Source organism: Thrips palmi, unplaced genomic scaffold (genome assembly GCF_012932325.1).
Source record: "Thrips palmi isolate BJ-2018 unplaced genomic scaffold, TpBJ-2018v1 HiC_scaffold_15, whole genome shotgun sequence".
NCBI classification, from domain to species: domain Eukaryota; kingdom Metazoa; phylum Arthropoda; class Insecta; order Thysanoptera; family Thripidae; genus Thrips; species Thrips palmi.
Window position 1 is genome coordinate 12,754,030 of NW_023144624.1, and position 16,825 is coordinate 12,770,854.

Genomic DNA, 16,825 nt, shown 5'->3' on the forward strand with positions numbered 1-16,825 from the left:
GAGGGATATAAAGACTCTCGGGAAAGGGAGCGAGCTGAGTTACCATTTTTCCTCGCGTTCGCAGTGGTGCCGCTTGTTAAGATGATCCCCAATGCGGCCTTCTCTTTTGTGGCGAGTTGGCTGAATGGGTTGCGTGACGGCTTGCGAAGTCTACTTTCGGCGGTTCGATCCCCGCGCGAATTTTTTTTTGCGCGCTGGTAACTATGACGTGTTAGCAGATTTAGTTCTTGACAAGAAAGTGACTTTATGCTCTGCGTCCAAACAACTTTAGGGCCAGGGACAAAAGTGGCACACCAAACGACTTCTGCTTCAGGAGACAAGGTGCTTGGTTTCCCCTATGACTTTAGGTCTGTGGACCAAAGTTTTAGTTCTGGCGACTAATTTTTTTTCTCAGTGCACGTGCGTCGACGCCGAATAACTGCTGCTCACCGAGAATCCACTAATCGTCGATGTTTTCTTTTCAGGAGGGGGGCGTAGAAACTACCCGCCTCTTCTGGTGGCGCTGGCTGCCCTGGCGGCTCACGGGCTCCTGGCCGCTGCCCACCCCCAGCCCCACCCCCAGCCCCACCCCCAGCCCCGCCCCCAGGAGCTGCGTGCGACGACCGCCGCTGAGACGTCCCCGGGCGCTGCGACCACCACGAGCACTGCAGCGGAAGAACCCAGGAGAATCCTCGGCTCCAGGTCCGTGCGTGCCGAAGCTGCTCCGTGCCAGGGAATGCCCTTCGGGCGACGGGATTCTGGTGGGCTGCTTCCGAACACGCCACTGTCTCTCGCGCACCGGTACGGGGGATGACCCAAGAGTACTCTGGATTCACTGAGAATGAAAAAGTCATGGTCAATACCCAATTTTGGACGAGGTATACTTTTATCACCCAAATTTGGGCGAAGAATTCCTTATTACCCAAATTTGGGCGAGGAAGGCGGTGTATTAGCTACCTGCATGGCTCCTATGACCCAGATTTGGGTGAGGAAACATTCCTCACCCAAGTTTGGTCGAGGAAACCTTCCTTATCCAAATTTGGGTAATAAAGAATTCCTCGCCCAAAATTTTAGTCATGGTCATGACTCTTTCATTCTCAGTGAAATCAAGAGTGTGCCTCGTGGTCGCTCTGAGACAGTCGGCGGGACGCCGCCGCTGGAAGCGTGTCGCTACATTAGCGGTGAGGGGTTGCTCTCACAGTGCAGAGCACTACGCGGGCATTCGGGAGGTCTGCCAGATGCGCGCCGGCAGCTGGCGCTCGCAGGGGCAGTGCGGACTGAGAGTCGTTTTCGTCGCTCTGTCTCTCTCGCACTCGAGGCCGCCCCCTGCAGGTGCGAGAGAGGCAGAGAGACGACGTCGACTCTCAGTGTGCAACCGCCGGCCCGCCTGCACGCCACCTGCATGCATGCCATCTGCGCCGAGCTTTTGCATTCGAGACTGGGTCAGCGGGTCGAGTGCCCTCGGGAAGTGCAGGGGACCGATCCGTCCGGGGTTGCTTGCAGCTTGCTTCCGCGGAGACGCGAGGGAGACGCGGAAGAGTAGTGGGTCGGAGTGGAGCGCACGTAAAATTAGAATAGAGCGCAGAGCACTGCAAGTGCACCGCGGGCACCGCGCCTTGCCGCGCGGCGTGCCTGGGCTGCCTTACAGTGGCGGGGTCAGGCCACGCCATGTTGGGCCTGGCTCGGTCTGGCCCCACATGCATCCCACAGCCCTAGATCTGTTAGAGAAACGCGGGACGTGTGTCCTCCATTTGTACACAAATTTGGTTCAATCTATACTTAAGCCCAATATGAAAATATTCCCCCGTGAATTTGTACATAGCTTCCGTATGCACCAATATGGCAATAGTTATGGACAATAAAAGTAGATAAACGTTATAGTATGCGGCTTTGGGGCAAGCCCGCGTTTCTCTAACACGGCCAGGACCATAATGCATCCTCCTAACCCACTCTTCGTGCTGTAGCGTGGTCACGTCCGTGTCCGTCCTCGCCGACCCAGCCAGCACGGCCAGCAACGCCAGCACGGTCAGCACGTCCAGCACGGCCAGCATGGCCACCACCGCCACCAGGACGTACGCCGCCGAGGCGCCGGCCAGGGCGCAGCAGGGCGTCAAGAAGCGGCCGCAGAAGCCGCAGTCCCCGCAGGCGGCCCAGGCAGCCACCGTGGGCAGCCCCGCCGGACTCATGTCGCCCGACAGGTGAGTCATCTTGCACTGGTTTGCGCTCCGTGACGTCACGCACAGTGGGTCAGAAGACGGGCGCCGGCTCCCATAACTCTTGACGCGTTTCGAACTCCAGAGTTTCCACAGGGCACCTTTGTTGTACCAGTGTTTCACAGCGGTGTGATCTCTAACATCGCTTGATTCCGTCTGCTTGGGTGCTGCCTCGGCCAGGTACGAGTTCTACACGTTCGACGAGACAGGCGACCTGGTGCGTCGCCACATGACGCTCGACGAGATCAAGAGCCTGCTGGCGGGCGGCGACGGCGACCTGGGCGACACGCCCATCGCCACGTTCTACCACGGCCCCGTGCCCGCCCCCGCCACCATGCACGCGCCGGTGCAGCCCAACCACCACGGCGTCATGGCCGGCCTGGAGGACCCGGAGGACGCGCTGGAGGACGCCGTCAAGGGCGTGCAGGACGTGGTCAACAACGTGCAGAACGTGCTCAAGAGCCAGCTGGCGGCCAGCAAGAACAAGCTGCCCGCGTACATCCGGCCGCCGCCCGGCTCCGGCGCGCCGTCCCCGAGCGAGGCCGCCGCCACGTGGGGCATGATCCTGCCCGGCATCATGGACGGCGGGCTGCCGCCCAGGCCCGCCAGCAGGCCGTCAAGCAGGCCCACCGCCACAACGTCGACCCCAGCGCCCACCACGCCGCCCACCACGTCCCCCACCATTAGGCCGGCGGCGCAGACCGCCACCAAGGGACCCACCAGCAAGCCGTCCATCCACACCACCCTGGCCAAGAAGCCCGCCAAGAAGCCTGCCACCACGGCGGCTCCAGCGGCCTCCAAGGAGGAGCCGGTGAGGTTCACTCCGCCGCCGAACGGGCCCACCACCACGGAGCAGGACGTCGTGGACACATTGTACACCCTGGTCAGCTCGTCACCCACCGGCGGGCTCAAGCACACCGCGTCCAACAACGCGAGCCGGCCGGTGCCCGCCCCAGCAGCCCCCGCCCCGCTCAAAGCCCCCCTCGCCACGCCACCCCCGCTGCGAACGGCCAGCGTACGGCCGTCACGGCCTCCAGCGTCCCAGCGGCCGACGCGCCCCACGCGCCCCACCACGCCCAACCGCGCCAAGCCCACCAAGAACCCCAACAAGACGGCCGCCAAGCCCACCGCCTCCAAGCCTGTCCCGACCAAGGCCGGCACCCGGCCCCCCAAGCCCTCGGCCTTCACGAAGACCACCGCCAGGCCCTTCAAGCCGGCCCTGCAAGAGGCCGTGCAGCAGCGGCACCCGGCAGTCACGCAGCAGCAGGCGGAGTCCATGGTACAGATCGTGACGATCCAGCGGCCCGCCACCACCACCACCACCATGGCGCCCTTCGTCACCTTCATCCCCACGGAGGTGCCGGCCACCACGCCATCACCCACGCCGCCACCACCGTCCCGCCGCCCGCCCGCCATCAGCTACACGTACAGGGTGACCTCGACGGAAACCCCCGCGCCCACCGAGACCGTCTCTTCGGCGGACTTGGACATGGACAGCAGGACGACGGACGACGAGGAGGACGCGTCAACCACTACGGCCTCGGCCACGAGCTCGCCCAGCAGCACGGTGGCGTCGTCCGGGACGTCGGCCTCCAGGTGGGGCTCGACGACCTCCTCCGGGACCTCGGCTTCCAGCGCGGCCTCCACCACAGCCACCTTCGGGACATCGGCCCTGACGTCCGTGTCTACGGCGCTGCCAGTGACGGTGTCAACCGCAGTGCCGACGACCTTGCCCACTGCCTTGCCCACGTCCTTGCCTACAGCCTTGCCCACGTCCTTGCCCACGTCCTTGCCTACGTCCTTGCCTACGGCATTGCCTACGGCATTACCTACGGCATTGCCTACGTCTTTGCCTACCTCTTTGCCTACGGCCTTGCCCACGTCTTTGCATCCGGCCTTGCCCACGGCTTTGCCCACGGTTTGGACCACTTCACCCGCAAGGACTACAACTGGGCAGCCTCCAACGAAAATCACAACCATGTTGACCACCATGGACGACGAGGACACGTCCGCAACGTCGGCGGACTTGAGCACAACGGACGCAGCCCCGGCGCCACCCCCAGCGCCAGCACCGGCCCCGGCGCCAGCGCCGCAAGCAGTGTCGGCGCCAGTAAGGTACACCGAGATGCTGACCCGCGTCCCGGCCTCGGCCCTGGTGACGAAACGCGTCCCGGAGGACGAAGAGCAGGCCTCCACCGCGGCCAGCACCTTCCCGACGACGGAGCGCGCCACGGACGCGGTGGAAGAGGCGGAAACCTTGACGACGACGTCCAGCAGGCCGGTGGAGGCCGTGACGGCCTCGGACGAGGCGAACGAGGCCTCCGAGGAGAGCAGCAGCACGGAACAAGTGTCCAGCGAAAGTGCCGAGGCCGAAGGGGCCGAGGCCACCACCAAGCTGTACCTCAAGATCTCGAGCTCGGAGACGGGCATGCTGTACTCGACGGCCAGCACGACGGAGGCCGCCGAGGCAGAGGCCGTGACCTCGACGACGGAGGCTGAGACCCGGCCGTCGGCCACCTCGTGGGAGACGGTGACGGACCAGTCGGCTGCCAGCACCGAACAGCGAGCCACGACGGTGTCCGTCCGCGACGCCGTCACGGCCTCGGCCTCCAGCGAGGAGCCGGAGTCGAGGACAGAGTCCGCGGAGCTGGACACAACCTCGGCAGACTCGCTGAGCACGACGCCGTCCTCGGCAGCTCCCACGGTGACACCAACCTCCACGGAGACGGCCTCGACCACCACGAGTCAGACCAGACCCACGTCCACTGCCTCTTCGCCCGAATCACCCACCGCCGAGCTCAGCCTGGAGAGCAGCAACATCCAGACCAGCAAAGTGAACGCGCCTGCGTCCAGCCTGTCCAGCCTCAGGCTGGCCTCCACCACGACCTCGGCCCCCGTCGACGTGGACGCCAACAAGGTGGACGTGGAGACAGCCAGCAGCTCGGCGCCGCTGTCGCAGCCCTTGTGGACGCGCGTGCCCGTGGTCAGCTCGGCGGAGGAGGCCTCGGCCTCGGCCGCGCCGGAGTCCCTCAAGGCTGGAGGCCCGCACGCACCCCCAGCCGCGGCGCCCGCCGCCCCCGAGGTGGCCGACGAGGCCGTGAAGCACGTCGGCGTGTACCACTCGCCGTCCGCCGTCGAGCTGCACGCCGCGCCGCACGAGCACTTGGGCCTGGAGGCCGCCACCGCCAACCTGGACCCGGACGTCAAGAGCTTCGTCAGCCTCTGCAACGACCTGGCCTTCCAGATGTGGATGGCGGTGAAGGAGAAATCCGCCAGGTAAGGGATTCGCTTCGCGAGGGTGGACGGGTAGATCGCCGGAGTGGGCATTGACCTGGCCTTGCTTCCCTCCAGCACCACGACGCGCAGCCTGGTCATGTCCCCGTTCGCCGCCACGTCCACGCTCGCCATGGTGTTCCTGGGCGCGCGCGGCCCCACGTCCGGCCAGATGAACGACGTGCTGCGCCTGGACGACATGGTGTCCTTCAACCCCCACCAGGTGCTGTGGAACGTCACCGAGTCCCTCGTCCACGCCAAGAACGCCGGCGTCGCCACGGCGGCCCTGGTCCGCGAGCTGTACAGCGACAAGGTGAGTCTTAATCGGATGTCTCGGTTTCTGCATTCGTTTAAAGTCAGAGCGATCGCGGTGAGTCTTGTGACTTTGTCGGGTTCAAGCATGGTTCAAGTTCTTCTTCTGTGCAATGACGACAACTGTTTGTGTGTGCAGAATAAAGGCAAGCTCCTGGAGTTCTACAAGGAGCGCGCCACGCAGTTCTACGACGGCCACGTCGAGGAGATCACCTTCCGCAACAGCGGCGACCTGGTGCGGCGCAAGACCAACCTCCTCGTGAAGCGGCAGACGCGCGGCCGCGTGCAGGAGTACATGCGCGGCGCCAGCCTCTCCCTGCGGCCGCCACTGGCCGCCTTCGGGGCCAACATCTTCGAGGTGAGTACAAACCCAACCTACAGCGGGAATCCGGGAATGTGACGTCACGTTCGTTAAAACGTATCGCGTCCACGTTCTTTTGAATACTGCATCCCATTCGTTCGATGAGAATCGGCTGTTTCCGAGCTTGGACAAGGCCGGATTCACGTACTAACGAAAATGACAAAGTGTGCAAATGAACGTGACACGATTCACGCCCTAACCACCGTGACGTCACATTCCCGGATTCCCAGTGTAGCCTCTCCCTTGCCGCCGCCGGCCGTCTTCAGGGCCAATGTCGTCTCTGCCAGTCCGCGCGCCCTGAAGCTGGCCCCGCTGGGCCATGGTGCGGCTGGACAGCCGTCCCGGTGAATCCCGCCGCTGATTTCGGCTGCGTCCGAAAGCCACGCGCCGCTCCCGGGAGCGCTGTGTCGTGCAGGGTCCAGGAGGAAAGATGCCCGCGGCAAGCTTTCGGACGCGGCTCCCGCCCGGCGGTGTTCAACTGCGCGCCATTTCGGAGTACGACTCCGGCGGCGCGTGACGCCGACCACGCCGACGCCACGGAGCGCGGCGCCCCGTCGTCAAAGGCACGATTATCATCGATGTGGCGGCGGGACGGGGCGGGGCGAGGAGGGGGGGGGCTGGTGAGGCAGGGCGGCTAAGGTGGGGCAGGGCGGTGCAGGGCAGGACTAAGACCGCCGCGAAGAGGTTATGTGACGTGATGCGCTGTGCAAGGCCCGCAAGGCGCGGCAGATTGAGTTACTTAACGCCGCGACCCGCCGAAAGGTTAATTGCCGCGTGGACACGGTGTGGTGGCAGGAAGAGGTTAACCGGAGCGAAGAAGAGGGAGACGCGCCGGCGAGCACGCACGTGGGGGAGGGCACTGGCCGTGCAGGGATGACTTTTGCGAAATTTGGAATGGCTTCTTAATGTTAATGTTAATGCTGACAAATAAGTTTCTTTCCCGCGCTAAAAATAGTCGCGCTATAATAATACAGCTGCACCGTACGCCCCATGAGTGCGACAGGGACACAGCAATGACGGACGCCCTGCTTACTTACAGACGGACTGCACCGGCGCGTCCACGGAGGGCCGCGACGGCGAGATGCACTTCGTGGTGGTGCCGTCGAGCCGGCAGCGCCGCCTGGTCCCCGTCCCCGCCGTCGTGTGGCGCTCCGGCTTCCTGGCGGGCTACGACCCCGCCCTGGACGCCACCGCCGTGGCCCTGGGCGCCGCCGAAGGTAAGGCACGACGGGTAGAGGTTTAGTTGTGAGTCCGGTGAATCTTTTTACTTTAACAGCGCGGGCGCTCTGTGTGCTGACGCTTCCCTTCTGTTGCAGCCCCGTTCAGCACGGTGCTGGTGCTGCCCGGCCAGCAGGGCCACGTCGCCCCCGGGGACGGCCTGTCGCGCCTGGAGCAGCGCCTGCTGGAGTCCAGGGGGCCCGGCGCGCGGTGGGCGCGGCTGCTGCGCACGCTGCTGCCCAGGCCGGGCCTCGAACTGCAGGCAAGTGCATCGCGGTGCATCGCAGTGCAAGGATAATTGCCCCTCCCTTGACCCCTAATTACTTTTGGGCGTCTTATGTTATGAACCGCTTCGCGCCTGTGAGGTAGGCCAGCCTTCCGTCCCGCGACACACCGGTGTGGAGACGTTGGCCTACCTTCCCCCTGTCATCTTCACAGGGGCAAGGTAGGCCACCGTCTCCACATCGGTGTGTTGCGGGACGGAAGGCTGGCCTACCTCACAGGCGCTAACTAAGCGGTGCCGAATTTCGGTCAGGATGCCTGAGGTTCAGGAGCTCAGTGGTTTTCGTCTTGGAGACTGCGTCATGGCGTTCATTGAATCTCCTGCAAACTTTGACTTTGCCGCTCGTTCCAGATTCCCCGCTTCAGCCACCGCTCCGTGCTCAACATGAGCGAGGCCCTGCAGCGCATGGGCTTGGACGAGCTGTTCTCCTCGGAGCACGCCGACCTGCGCGGACTCAACGGGGTGGCCAACGACTTGCACCTGTCCGACGTGGTCCAGGTGAGTCACGTCGGCGCCTGGTCTTCTGCGGCATTAGCCACGGCCTGGCGGGGTGTGGCGGGGCGTGGCGCGGCGTGGCACGGTGACGGTGCAGGCGTGGTTGCAGGCAGAAGAACCTCCGCCCTTCTCCCCCACGACATCTAGCCCTAAATAGCCGTCTGAAAGGTAGGCGAAAGGCCATACTTCGCCCCTGTAAGTAGCCAAAATGTGCTATTTGGCTCGTCCCTCTAAGTCTGCCTCTGGCACGCCGTGGCGTGGCGTGGCGTGCGGCGTGCCTTTGGCCGCGCCTCATTGCAGCCCGCGTCGTGCTGGCAATGACAGTGGCGTGGCGGTGCGTCCGCCTCACGCGCCGCGCCAACAAGGCCGTCAGCTGGGCCACCAGTAGACTGATTCCGAGAGTCTCGCTTAGGGTGGTCCAAAAAAAAATGAAGTTGCTCGGATCGTCCAACGCCGCCCGGATTTGGATTCTACATCGAAAAAAATGAAATACGTGTTTTTTCCTTTTTCGAAAAAATGATTTTTAGGACCTCCTCAAAGCCCTCAAAGTTTGTAACAGTGCTATTAATAGGAAAAAAACGTAACTTGGTCATTTTTGGACCGATTTTCAAAAACGAAACGGGGATTTGTTCAATTTTGAGTGCTTATTACGAAAAAAAATATGCCCAACCCTCTTTTTGGTTTGCTTAACTTTCAGGGGTAAAAAATGACTAAATTTCGGCCCAAATTGGCAAGAGTTTCAGTTTGTAGGCCGCTACAGCCACTGAAAGTCCTTCCTGTCAGCATGGTGGGGTGCCCCCACCACTAGGCAAGCCCCATGAGCAGAAATGAGATGCCGAGTGCAATTTGCCTAACCTCAAAGGGGCATCAAATTGTGGATTTTTTCGAAAATCTATCCATAGTGGTGTCTCTTGGGGCCTCTGGGCACTCAGATGGGCACCCTTTCACCCGGTTCGGTACCCGCACTACGTGATAAGAACAAACAATTGGAATTGACTGTTGAGCACCTCATGCCTACCTCTCAGGACCAGAAAAACGTGAAAATTTAGAAAATTCCTTCATTTTGATGGCTTTTTTTGTGGCCTTGCGTGGTTGCGGTTCCTCACGTCAACAACGTCCATTCCTATTGTTTGTTCTTGTCACGTAGTGCGGGTACCGAACCGGGTGAAAGGGTGCCCATCTGAGTGCCCAGAGGCCCCAAGAGACACCACTATGGATAGATTTTCGAAAAAATCCACAATTTGATGCCCCTGTGTGGTAGGCAAATTGCACTCGGCATCTCATTTCTGTTCATGGGGCTTGCCTAGTGGTGGGGGCACCCCCCCATGCTGACAGGAAGGACTTGGAGTGGCTGTAGCGGCCTACAAACTGAAACTCTTGCCAATTTGGGCTGAAATTTTGTCATTTTTTACCCCCTGAAAGTTAGGCAAACCAAAAAGAGGGTTAGGCATATTTTTTTCGTAATGGGCATTCAAAAACGAACAAATCCCCGTTTCGTTTTTTAAAATCGGTCAAAAAATGACCAAGTTACGATTTTTTCCTATTAATAGCACTGTTACAAATTTTGAGGGCTTTGAGGAGGTCCTGAAAATCATTTTATCGAAAAAGGAAAAAACACGTATTTCATTTTTTTCGATGTAGAATCCAAATCCGGGCGGCGTTGGACGATCCGAGCAACTTCATTTTTTTTGGACCACCCTAGTCTCGCTCCGTCTCTCTCGCACCTCTACGGTACGCCCCGCGAGTGTGAGAGAGAACGACGGGAAACGACTCTCAGTCTGCAGTCAGCACCGGCGGCCTGGCGGCCGCTTTCGAGGCGACCGCCGTTTTGGGTGCCGCGCTGTGCCGCGCCCGGGCTGCGCCTCGCGACAGCCACTATGGAAAAGGGGACCAGCGCCACCGCGCCCCGGGCTGCTCCAGTGACCCACAGACTGGCGGCCACGGCCGCAGTGCGCAGCGCGGAGAGTCTTTTTCGTCTCTCTCGCACTCGCGGGGCCTCCCGTGCTGGTGCGAGAGAGACGGAGCGAGACTGTCAGTCTGCAGGGCCGCCACAAGGATGACGCCTTGGTTGGCGAGGCGAGTGGAGGCACACCGGCAGACGGCACTCGCATTGTCCCTCCCTCGCCGAGCCTAGCCGAGCCGCGGCCGGCAGACCGCGCTCGCTCAGTGAATCCGAACAGGGCTTTGGTCGCTCTGTCTCTCTCACACCTACGGGGAGTCCCGTTGAGTGCGAGCGAGACAGCAGCGAGACAAAGCACTGACGGCGACCCCGATCCGAGGGACAATTTTCGGCCCAGCGACACTTTGTGCGAGTGGTCGAATGGATGAACTAACGGACGGACGGACGAGCAACAAACGAAACCATCAGGCGCGGGTCCTGGATTTTCCTAAGGAGGCAGTTAAGCAAAGCTTTCCACCTACGGTCAGTTGGAGTAATTAAGTAGCAAGTAATTTGCTACTTATAAGTAGCAAACGTTATTTTTTCAATGAAAACATCACATTTGGTATGTCATGCGTTCAAAAATGTCAAATCTTGACTAAGAATCAGCGGTCCCATTTTTACCCCGTGTCCTATAATTACCCCAACTGACCTTACTTACGGGGAACCGTGCTGGTTACCTACCTTCCAGGCGGCCTGTGTAGTGCCTAAAATGGGAAAAGGGGTGATAATCACCACCATTACCCCTCACCTAAAATCCGCGCTCAGAATCAAAACACCATACATTTCCCTTAAGTAGGCAAAAAGTGGACCTCCCCGCCACCCGTCCTCAAAGGCTCCCTGTGGCCCCGCCACTGCGCAGAATGAAGGTGTGCGTGGACTGTTGCAGCTCAACACGTTCAGCACGTGCGGCGAGCGGGCGGTGGACTCGCGGCACCACGTCGAGTTCTTCCCCACGTCCCCGTTGGCGTCGCCGGGGCGGCGCGCGGCCCGCGGACGCCGGCTGCGGCCCCGAGTGTCCGAGAGCGACGACCCCAGCATCGAGCTGCACCCGGACAACGTCGGCAAGGACAGGTGGGTCAGCGCCACACAGTGGGCCAGAAGACCTAAACTTTTGACGCGGTTTGAGCCAAATTTGTACACCGAAATTCATCAAACTTGTTCAATTTACTGAAATTCATTAAAATTCATCAAATTTCGACTGAAATTCATCGAAAGTCAATATTTTGTTAAAGCGGTCGTCTAGGGTGTGCTGAGTAGGTGGTGTGCAAATAGCACGTCGTCACCCGAGTGGGAAGGAGCCTAAAACAGGAGACGTGATGTTTCCACGCCGCCTAAGGAAACTTAAAATGGAGAGTGACTGACGGACTCCGCATCACTGCAGGGACTCCTACTACGCGCGGCTGGGCGACGCGCTGGAGGCGGCGGAGGCGCGCGGCTCGACGGGCCTCACGTCGTCCGAGGAGGTCTCCGCGTCCGAGGACGGCTCGTCGTCGGCGACCTCGGCCAGCAGCTCGGCCAGCAGGGAGTCGAGGACGTTCCAGCGCATCGCGGACTTCGAGGACCCCGACCTGATGAAGGTGCCGCTGGCGCTGCGGCCGCGGCAGGCCCGCATCCCGGAGGCGGCCCGGCTGCGCTTCGACCGGCCCTTCCTGTTCTTCGTGAGGCACAACCCCACCGGGGTGCTGCTGCACATGGGCAGGTTCAACCCCCGGCTGCTGCCGTAACGAACCTCGCTCCCCGAGAGGGGGTGAGGTGGGCAGCAGCGGCTGTGCATTCCTCGGCGTCACCCTGGGACTTCCCTGCGATCTCGCCTGAGAGCCATGCGTCGAGCAGAGATCTGAAAAGTTGTAGAGGCGGTTCGCACGGCAGACACAAAAGTCTCAAGAAACGTGATTGTCCTTTTTTTTTTTGTTTTATGTCTTATCTTGTCCCGCGCCAACTTGACTAGTTCGACAAAGGGACGTCTTTGTCTTGATCATTTTGATGCTGCCGTGCATTTTCCCGCATGAGACTGTCGCGAATAAAGCTCTTTTTTTAGGTTTTTTTTTACGCAGACGTAGCCAGTTTTGCGCTATGCATACTTTTGAACTGTGATTACCCACGTCCTCATCGCTTGAGGCTACGTCTTTTGTCTCGGTGCTTGCGTGCACCGGTTCCTATGTACAAAAAAAATTAAGATAAATCTTAAATGAGAGCGGATGATACAAAATTTCGAAGGTTCTACTTTTGATTCTCCGAACCTCTGTCGTCATGTTTTTGTGTCCAAAGATTTAAATCGTTAATACGCCAGAAATGGACGAACTTTCTTTACTTTTTTACTCAGGTAGGATTTCGTTCGGCACAAAATTTTGGTTCTTCTGCGGCAAGTAACTCGGTTCCCTTCGCTGCCAGCCAGACATTCGTACTCTGCCACTCCTTTTCCCTTATGCTAATGGATGCGCGCTGTGTTTCTGGATTAGAACGAGTTAAGGCCTTTTGACACTTCAAAGTGTCTCAGTGTAAATCTTTGGATGGTTTTGGTATCATCTGCTAAAAAAATTCTCCACCTTATTGTGGTTGTGGTTAGATTTTGATCGATTTTGTTCGAGACACGGCAAGTCGCACGGTTTTGCCACCATGTAACTTAGAGGGCTTTAATGCGCTTCGAAGAAAGTACCAGAGTCGCATCATCTGCGTCTGCTTGGCTCTCATCTCTTATTCTTCTAAAAGATAGGACAAGCACTTGTGTCTAGAACGAAATTCTGTATCAAATAGGTATTTCTTGGTATTCGACGGTGACCAAAATGGAACAAATAACTTATGGTCTAAATTGTTATTTTAATTATATTGCTATCGTTATCTCTCAAGTGTAATTAATTTTTATGTTGAGTTTAATTGTAAGAGACCACTCTCGCGGTCGCCACTTTTTAAAATAATATTGTATAGTTGACGATTTTTGAACCAAAGGAACAGCGCAACCATTAAGATTATGTGGATTGTGAAACGTATGGATTTTTTGTGTAGTGCTTTTTATTTCTACTTCCATGATATTCATGATTTTGTATTGTATATACTGCTGTAGCACTTATACTACTTGATGAAAAAGAGAAAATATATAGAACGAGAATGGAACGTGGACTGTTCCATCACCCTCCTGCCCCTTGCAGACACCATGTTTTTAACGTTTTGGGCCAAAAATTTAAAATGGCCCAAATTGGCATATGTAGTGCTCCTCATGACTCCCTTATGAATCTTGACGCTATTTCGAGGACCACTTCGACCCTAAACAGTCTTTATATAGCGTAAAACTGGAATGATTTGAGCCGTGCGCCAATCAGGTAGGCAACCCATCGTGCACAACCTGTTCGCCGCACGAGAGCTGTTTTAGCGTCACGGGAAGAATCGTTTTTTTTTGTCGCCATTGTTACGTCGTGCCGGGAAGGTAGATCCAGCATGCCCGACGTCTGCTGTCCTCTGCAGTACGGCAGGACCATGGAGCCGAAGGGGAGCCCGGACTCCGTGAAGGATCTTCAACTTTGAGTCAGAATAAAAGACGGCATTCTCTTTGGACCTTGTCTTTTATTTAACCAATAATATTTCTCCTTACAAAAATGACACCTGGCGAATATTCGTCTACATCATAAAGCGTGAAGAGGAAAATGACCAGAGTGGTTTCAAACAAAGCTTGGAATGCATATAGTAAACACGTAAAGTAAACACATACAAAAAAAGTGCTTTAGTGAGTCTTTCTTTCAAGACCATGGATGAATGGGAATGGCAAAGCTCCAAAAGACTAGACACTTACAGAATATCACAACTGCTCTTAAGCTCTACAATACCTGGTCTATTAAGGAAAGCACAGTATGATGATGATTCTTTTGGTATTTACATAAATTATTACAAAGCACTGCTCATACTGTGCACTATCAATAAGAAATTGAGCAAACCATTCCAAATTTACTCTCTTAGAGAGAAGCAGAAAACTCAGTACAGTGAGTTGTAACGCAATTTAAGTCACTTAGGAATATGTACTTGAGCCAAAATTCATAAAGCAATGCAAGAAAGTGCACCTCCTGGTAAAATTGACAAGAGTGTGATATCCATGGACAACATGCTTTGAAGCACTCCAGAATATCAAATAAACTATAACTATATGTCTCCCAATATGAAAATAGGCAAACAAAGAATACTTGAAAACATTTTAGCACACTGCAAAACTGCAATATGAAAAATTAAATAAAAAATATACAACGTTCAAAAATTGTGCAATGCCAATTCAGTTCACATTTATATGCCTAGGTAGCAAGCTAGTGGCTCAACAAAAGGCACTATTAAACACAAAAAAATTTGACACAATATTAAACTGCCAAACAAATAAGAGCAGAAAAATACTATTTTGAAATTTCAATTATTATGAAGTTTATTGGTGTTAGTGCTGTCACAAGGTTTTAAAAAATCCTCTGAGGAAGTATTCCTTAGATATCAAATTGAAATTTTCCAACCACAAATGGATAAAATAACACAGTCTCACAAGAAAAAATAATTTCAAAAAAGTTACTTTTACAGGTTTTGAGATACACAAATGAATGAATGATCACAATTGAGAGGAATGGAGAATTTTTAAGAATTCTGTAATAAAAACAGGAAGTGTTTGAAAAACAAGACACCGAACAGCAACATACTGAATGAAGATTGTTACCATCCTTTGCACTCCTCTCATTGTGGAAGGAGACAAGATATTCGAGAAAACAACAGAGCATCAATGCCTGAGGCAAGCTAGGCGAAGCCGTGCTCTTTGGTTTCATGGAAAAGAAAAAACTGGTAAATGGGTTTCTTGGCTCACCAATTCACTGGCTGACACCACAACACTGCATAGAGTATGAACCATTATCAACTGTGCAACAAAACAAACAAATACATAAAATCTGAATATAAAAATGTTATGCATACTTTTCCTCAAGTACAATGCTTCTAATGAATTCTAATGAAATGCTTTGCCTTGCAAAAAGCACAAGGTAACTATTATCACAGACTGATGAAACTTTGGAGAAAGACAAATACATTAGAATGTATTGAGCTTGATATGCAAGTGAGTGCAACAATATATAAACCTCCACCAGTTACATTAAATATGTAATGAATGATCAATTAACCACCTGAAATTCGATTATGACAACAATAATACCAACTGAAAAAAAGGTATGCAAGCTTATTCTACTTTATGTGGTTATTTTTTCATAGCAATAATACTTTTAACACACAAGTCATTTCAAAAGCACCCAATGCAGACAGAGCTATGTGCCTTTTCGATCACAAACAATATTGATAACCATGACACAAAAGGCAGTGTCATTCCTCACTTAATGCTGGATTTGCACTGAAACAGCAAGATACTCTTTCAGGTGGTTTAACAGAGCGGAGATCAACAACTTCGGTCTCGTAGTGCCGATCCATTTTCTCCTCGAACTTTGTCCACCGTTCAACTGCCATTCGGAAGGCCAACTCCACATTGGTGGCATCTTTTGCACTTGTCTCGATGAAAGAAGGATTTCCATTTTCCTTGCACCAAACCTGAGCTTCTTCTTTTGATACTTGCCTGTCTTCCTCAGCAATATCGGCCTGGAAGACAAAAACTCAAAATGTATTTACTTGATTAATTTAGGAAAACAATGCAAGCTATTGAGTTTACCTTGTTTCCAACAAGGATGAAGGGGAATGTAGCTCCTTCCTTCACATCTGCATATGTTAGAAATTCTTTGCACCACATGGATACATCCTTAAAGCTGTTTTTGTCATTCACAGCATATGTCAATAGACAGACATCTGATCCTCTATAAAATGGTGTCCGCAAACTCTTGAAACGCTCTTGTCCTGCTGTATCCCAAATCTAAAGCAAGAGAAAAATAATAGACAACTGCAAACATACACACACACACTCAAAAGAACTAAGGAGAAATATTTATTGAAATTACCTGCAGTGTGTAGGTCTCGCCATTAATTTCCAAATCCTTGTTTAAGAATTCAACTCCAATAGTGTGAAAAGAATGTTGATCAAAGTGGTTAGATACAAAGCGGTTCATGAGACAGGACTTGCCCACTCCTCCATTCCCTAGAATAACCACTTTGAGGAGAACATTTTTTGAGGTGTTGAGACGCTTCTGTGCAATAGGAGTACCTCCTGGTCCAATTCGGCTCCCACTACCTCTTCCGAGTACAACATTGTTACTTGACATTGTGACAGTTTTTTCAAAAATTTGTCAGCCATCAAGATGATAATTTTCTGTAACAATAAAAAATCTAAAGAAAATACAAAGGAGCCTAACATAAAGTGCCCTTGAGCCCTTGATAGCAGGCACAGCAGTAAACCACAACCAAGTGATATACAGCAAACGGAGTATGTCCTGTAGTCACAATAAAAATAGGTATGCAAGGAAAATGGAAAATTAGGCCAATTTGGCCTGGAGGACTATAATTTGGTGTACACTTTGTTCCATACATATGGAAAAGACACTTACCAAGACATCACAAAGATAAGTGACAGAGCATGTGGAATAAAAGACATGGTTAGAGAAAACACTGCTGTCACCGGAAGCCGTAAATTTTTCTACAGGTGACCATGAAGATTGACTGTCAATGACTTAGGTGACAATATAACACATTGACATGAAGAACTATAACCCTCTCCCGTGAGCTGTCATCACCCCACCCCACCCTACCCCGTGTGTCGTCTGCTGTCTACTAGCTTTGCCTATTCACACGAGTTTTGCGTG

At 54.6% G+C, this 16,825-nt stretch overlaps 2 protein-coding genes across 2 annotated transcripts; one reads left to right on the forward strand and one right to left on the reverse strand.

Moving 5' to 3' along the window:
- Positions 1-607: 607 nt before the first annotated feature.
- LOC117641246 (mucin-2) lies at positions 608-13,607 on the forward strand (the record flags this gene model as incomplete). The annotated part of the gene is made up of 12 exons (XM_034378405.1): positions 608-681; positions 1,944-2,177; positions 2,373-3,127; positions 3,230-5,208; positions 5,275-5,468; positions 5,544-5,778; positions 5,917-6,135; positions 7,178-7,355; positions 7,455-7,618; positions 7,991-8,137; positions 10,963-11,147; positions 11,458-13,607. Coding segments are annotated over 12 exons (4,707 nt in total), but the record flags the coding sequence as incomplete, so codon positions are not given.
- A 7-nt stretch (positions 13,608-13,614) lies between these two features.
- On the reverse strand, positions 13,615-16,751 carry LOC117640848 (ras-related protein Rab-9A). Its single transcript, XM_034377783.1, has 4 exons — positions 16,571-16,751; positions 16,028-16,335; positions 15,745-15,942; positions 13,615-15,674 (listed from the first exon to the last, which is right to left on the reverse strand). Exons 2-4 carry the CDS (start codon positions 16,286-16,288, stop codon positions 15,405-15,407), a joined length of 729 nt encoding a protein of 242 aa, XP_034233674.1. The 5' UTR covers positions 16,289-16,335; positions 16,571-16,751; the 3' UTR covers positions 13,615-15,404.
- Positions 16,752-16,825: the final 74 nt, after the last annotated feature.

What these genes read in the sequence shown, in the direction of transcription:
- LOC117640848 (XM_034377783.1), bottom strand. Translation starts at nt 16,288, where the DNA reads ATGTCAAGTAACAATGTTGTACTCGGAAGAGGTAGTGGGAGCCGAATT. An exon ending in GCGAGACCTACACACTGCAG is followed by an intron (nt 15,943 to 16,027) that starts GTAATTTCAATA and finishes CTCTTGCTTTAG; the next exon opens with ATTTGGGATACAGCAGGACA. An exon ending in TCATCCTTGTTGGAAACAAG is followed by an intron (nt 15,675 to 15,744) that starts GTAAACTCAATA and finishes TTTGTCTTCCAG; the next exon opens with GCCGATATTGCTGAGGAAGA.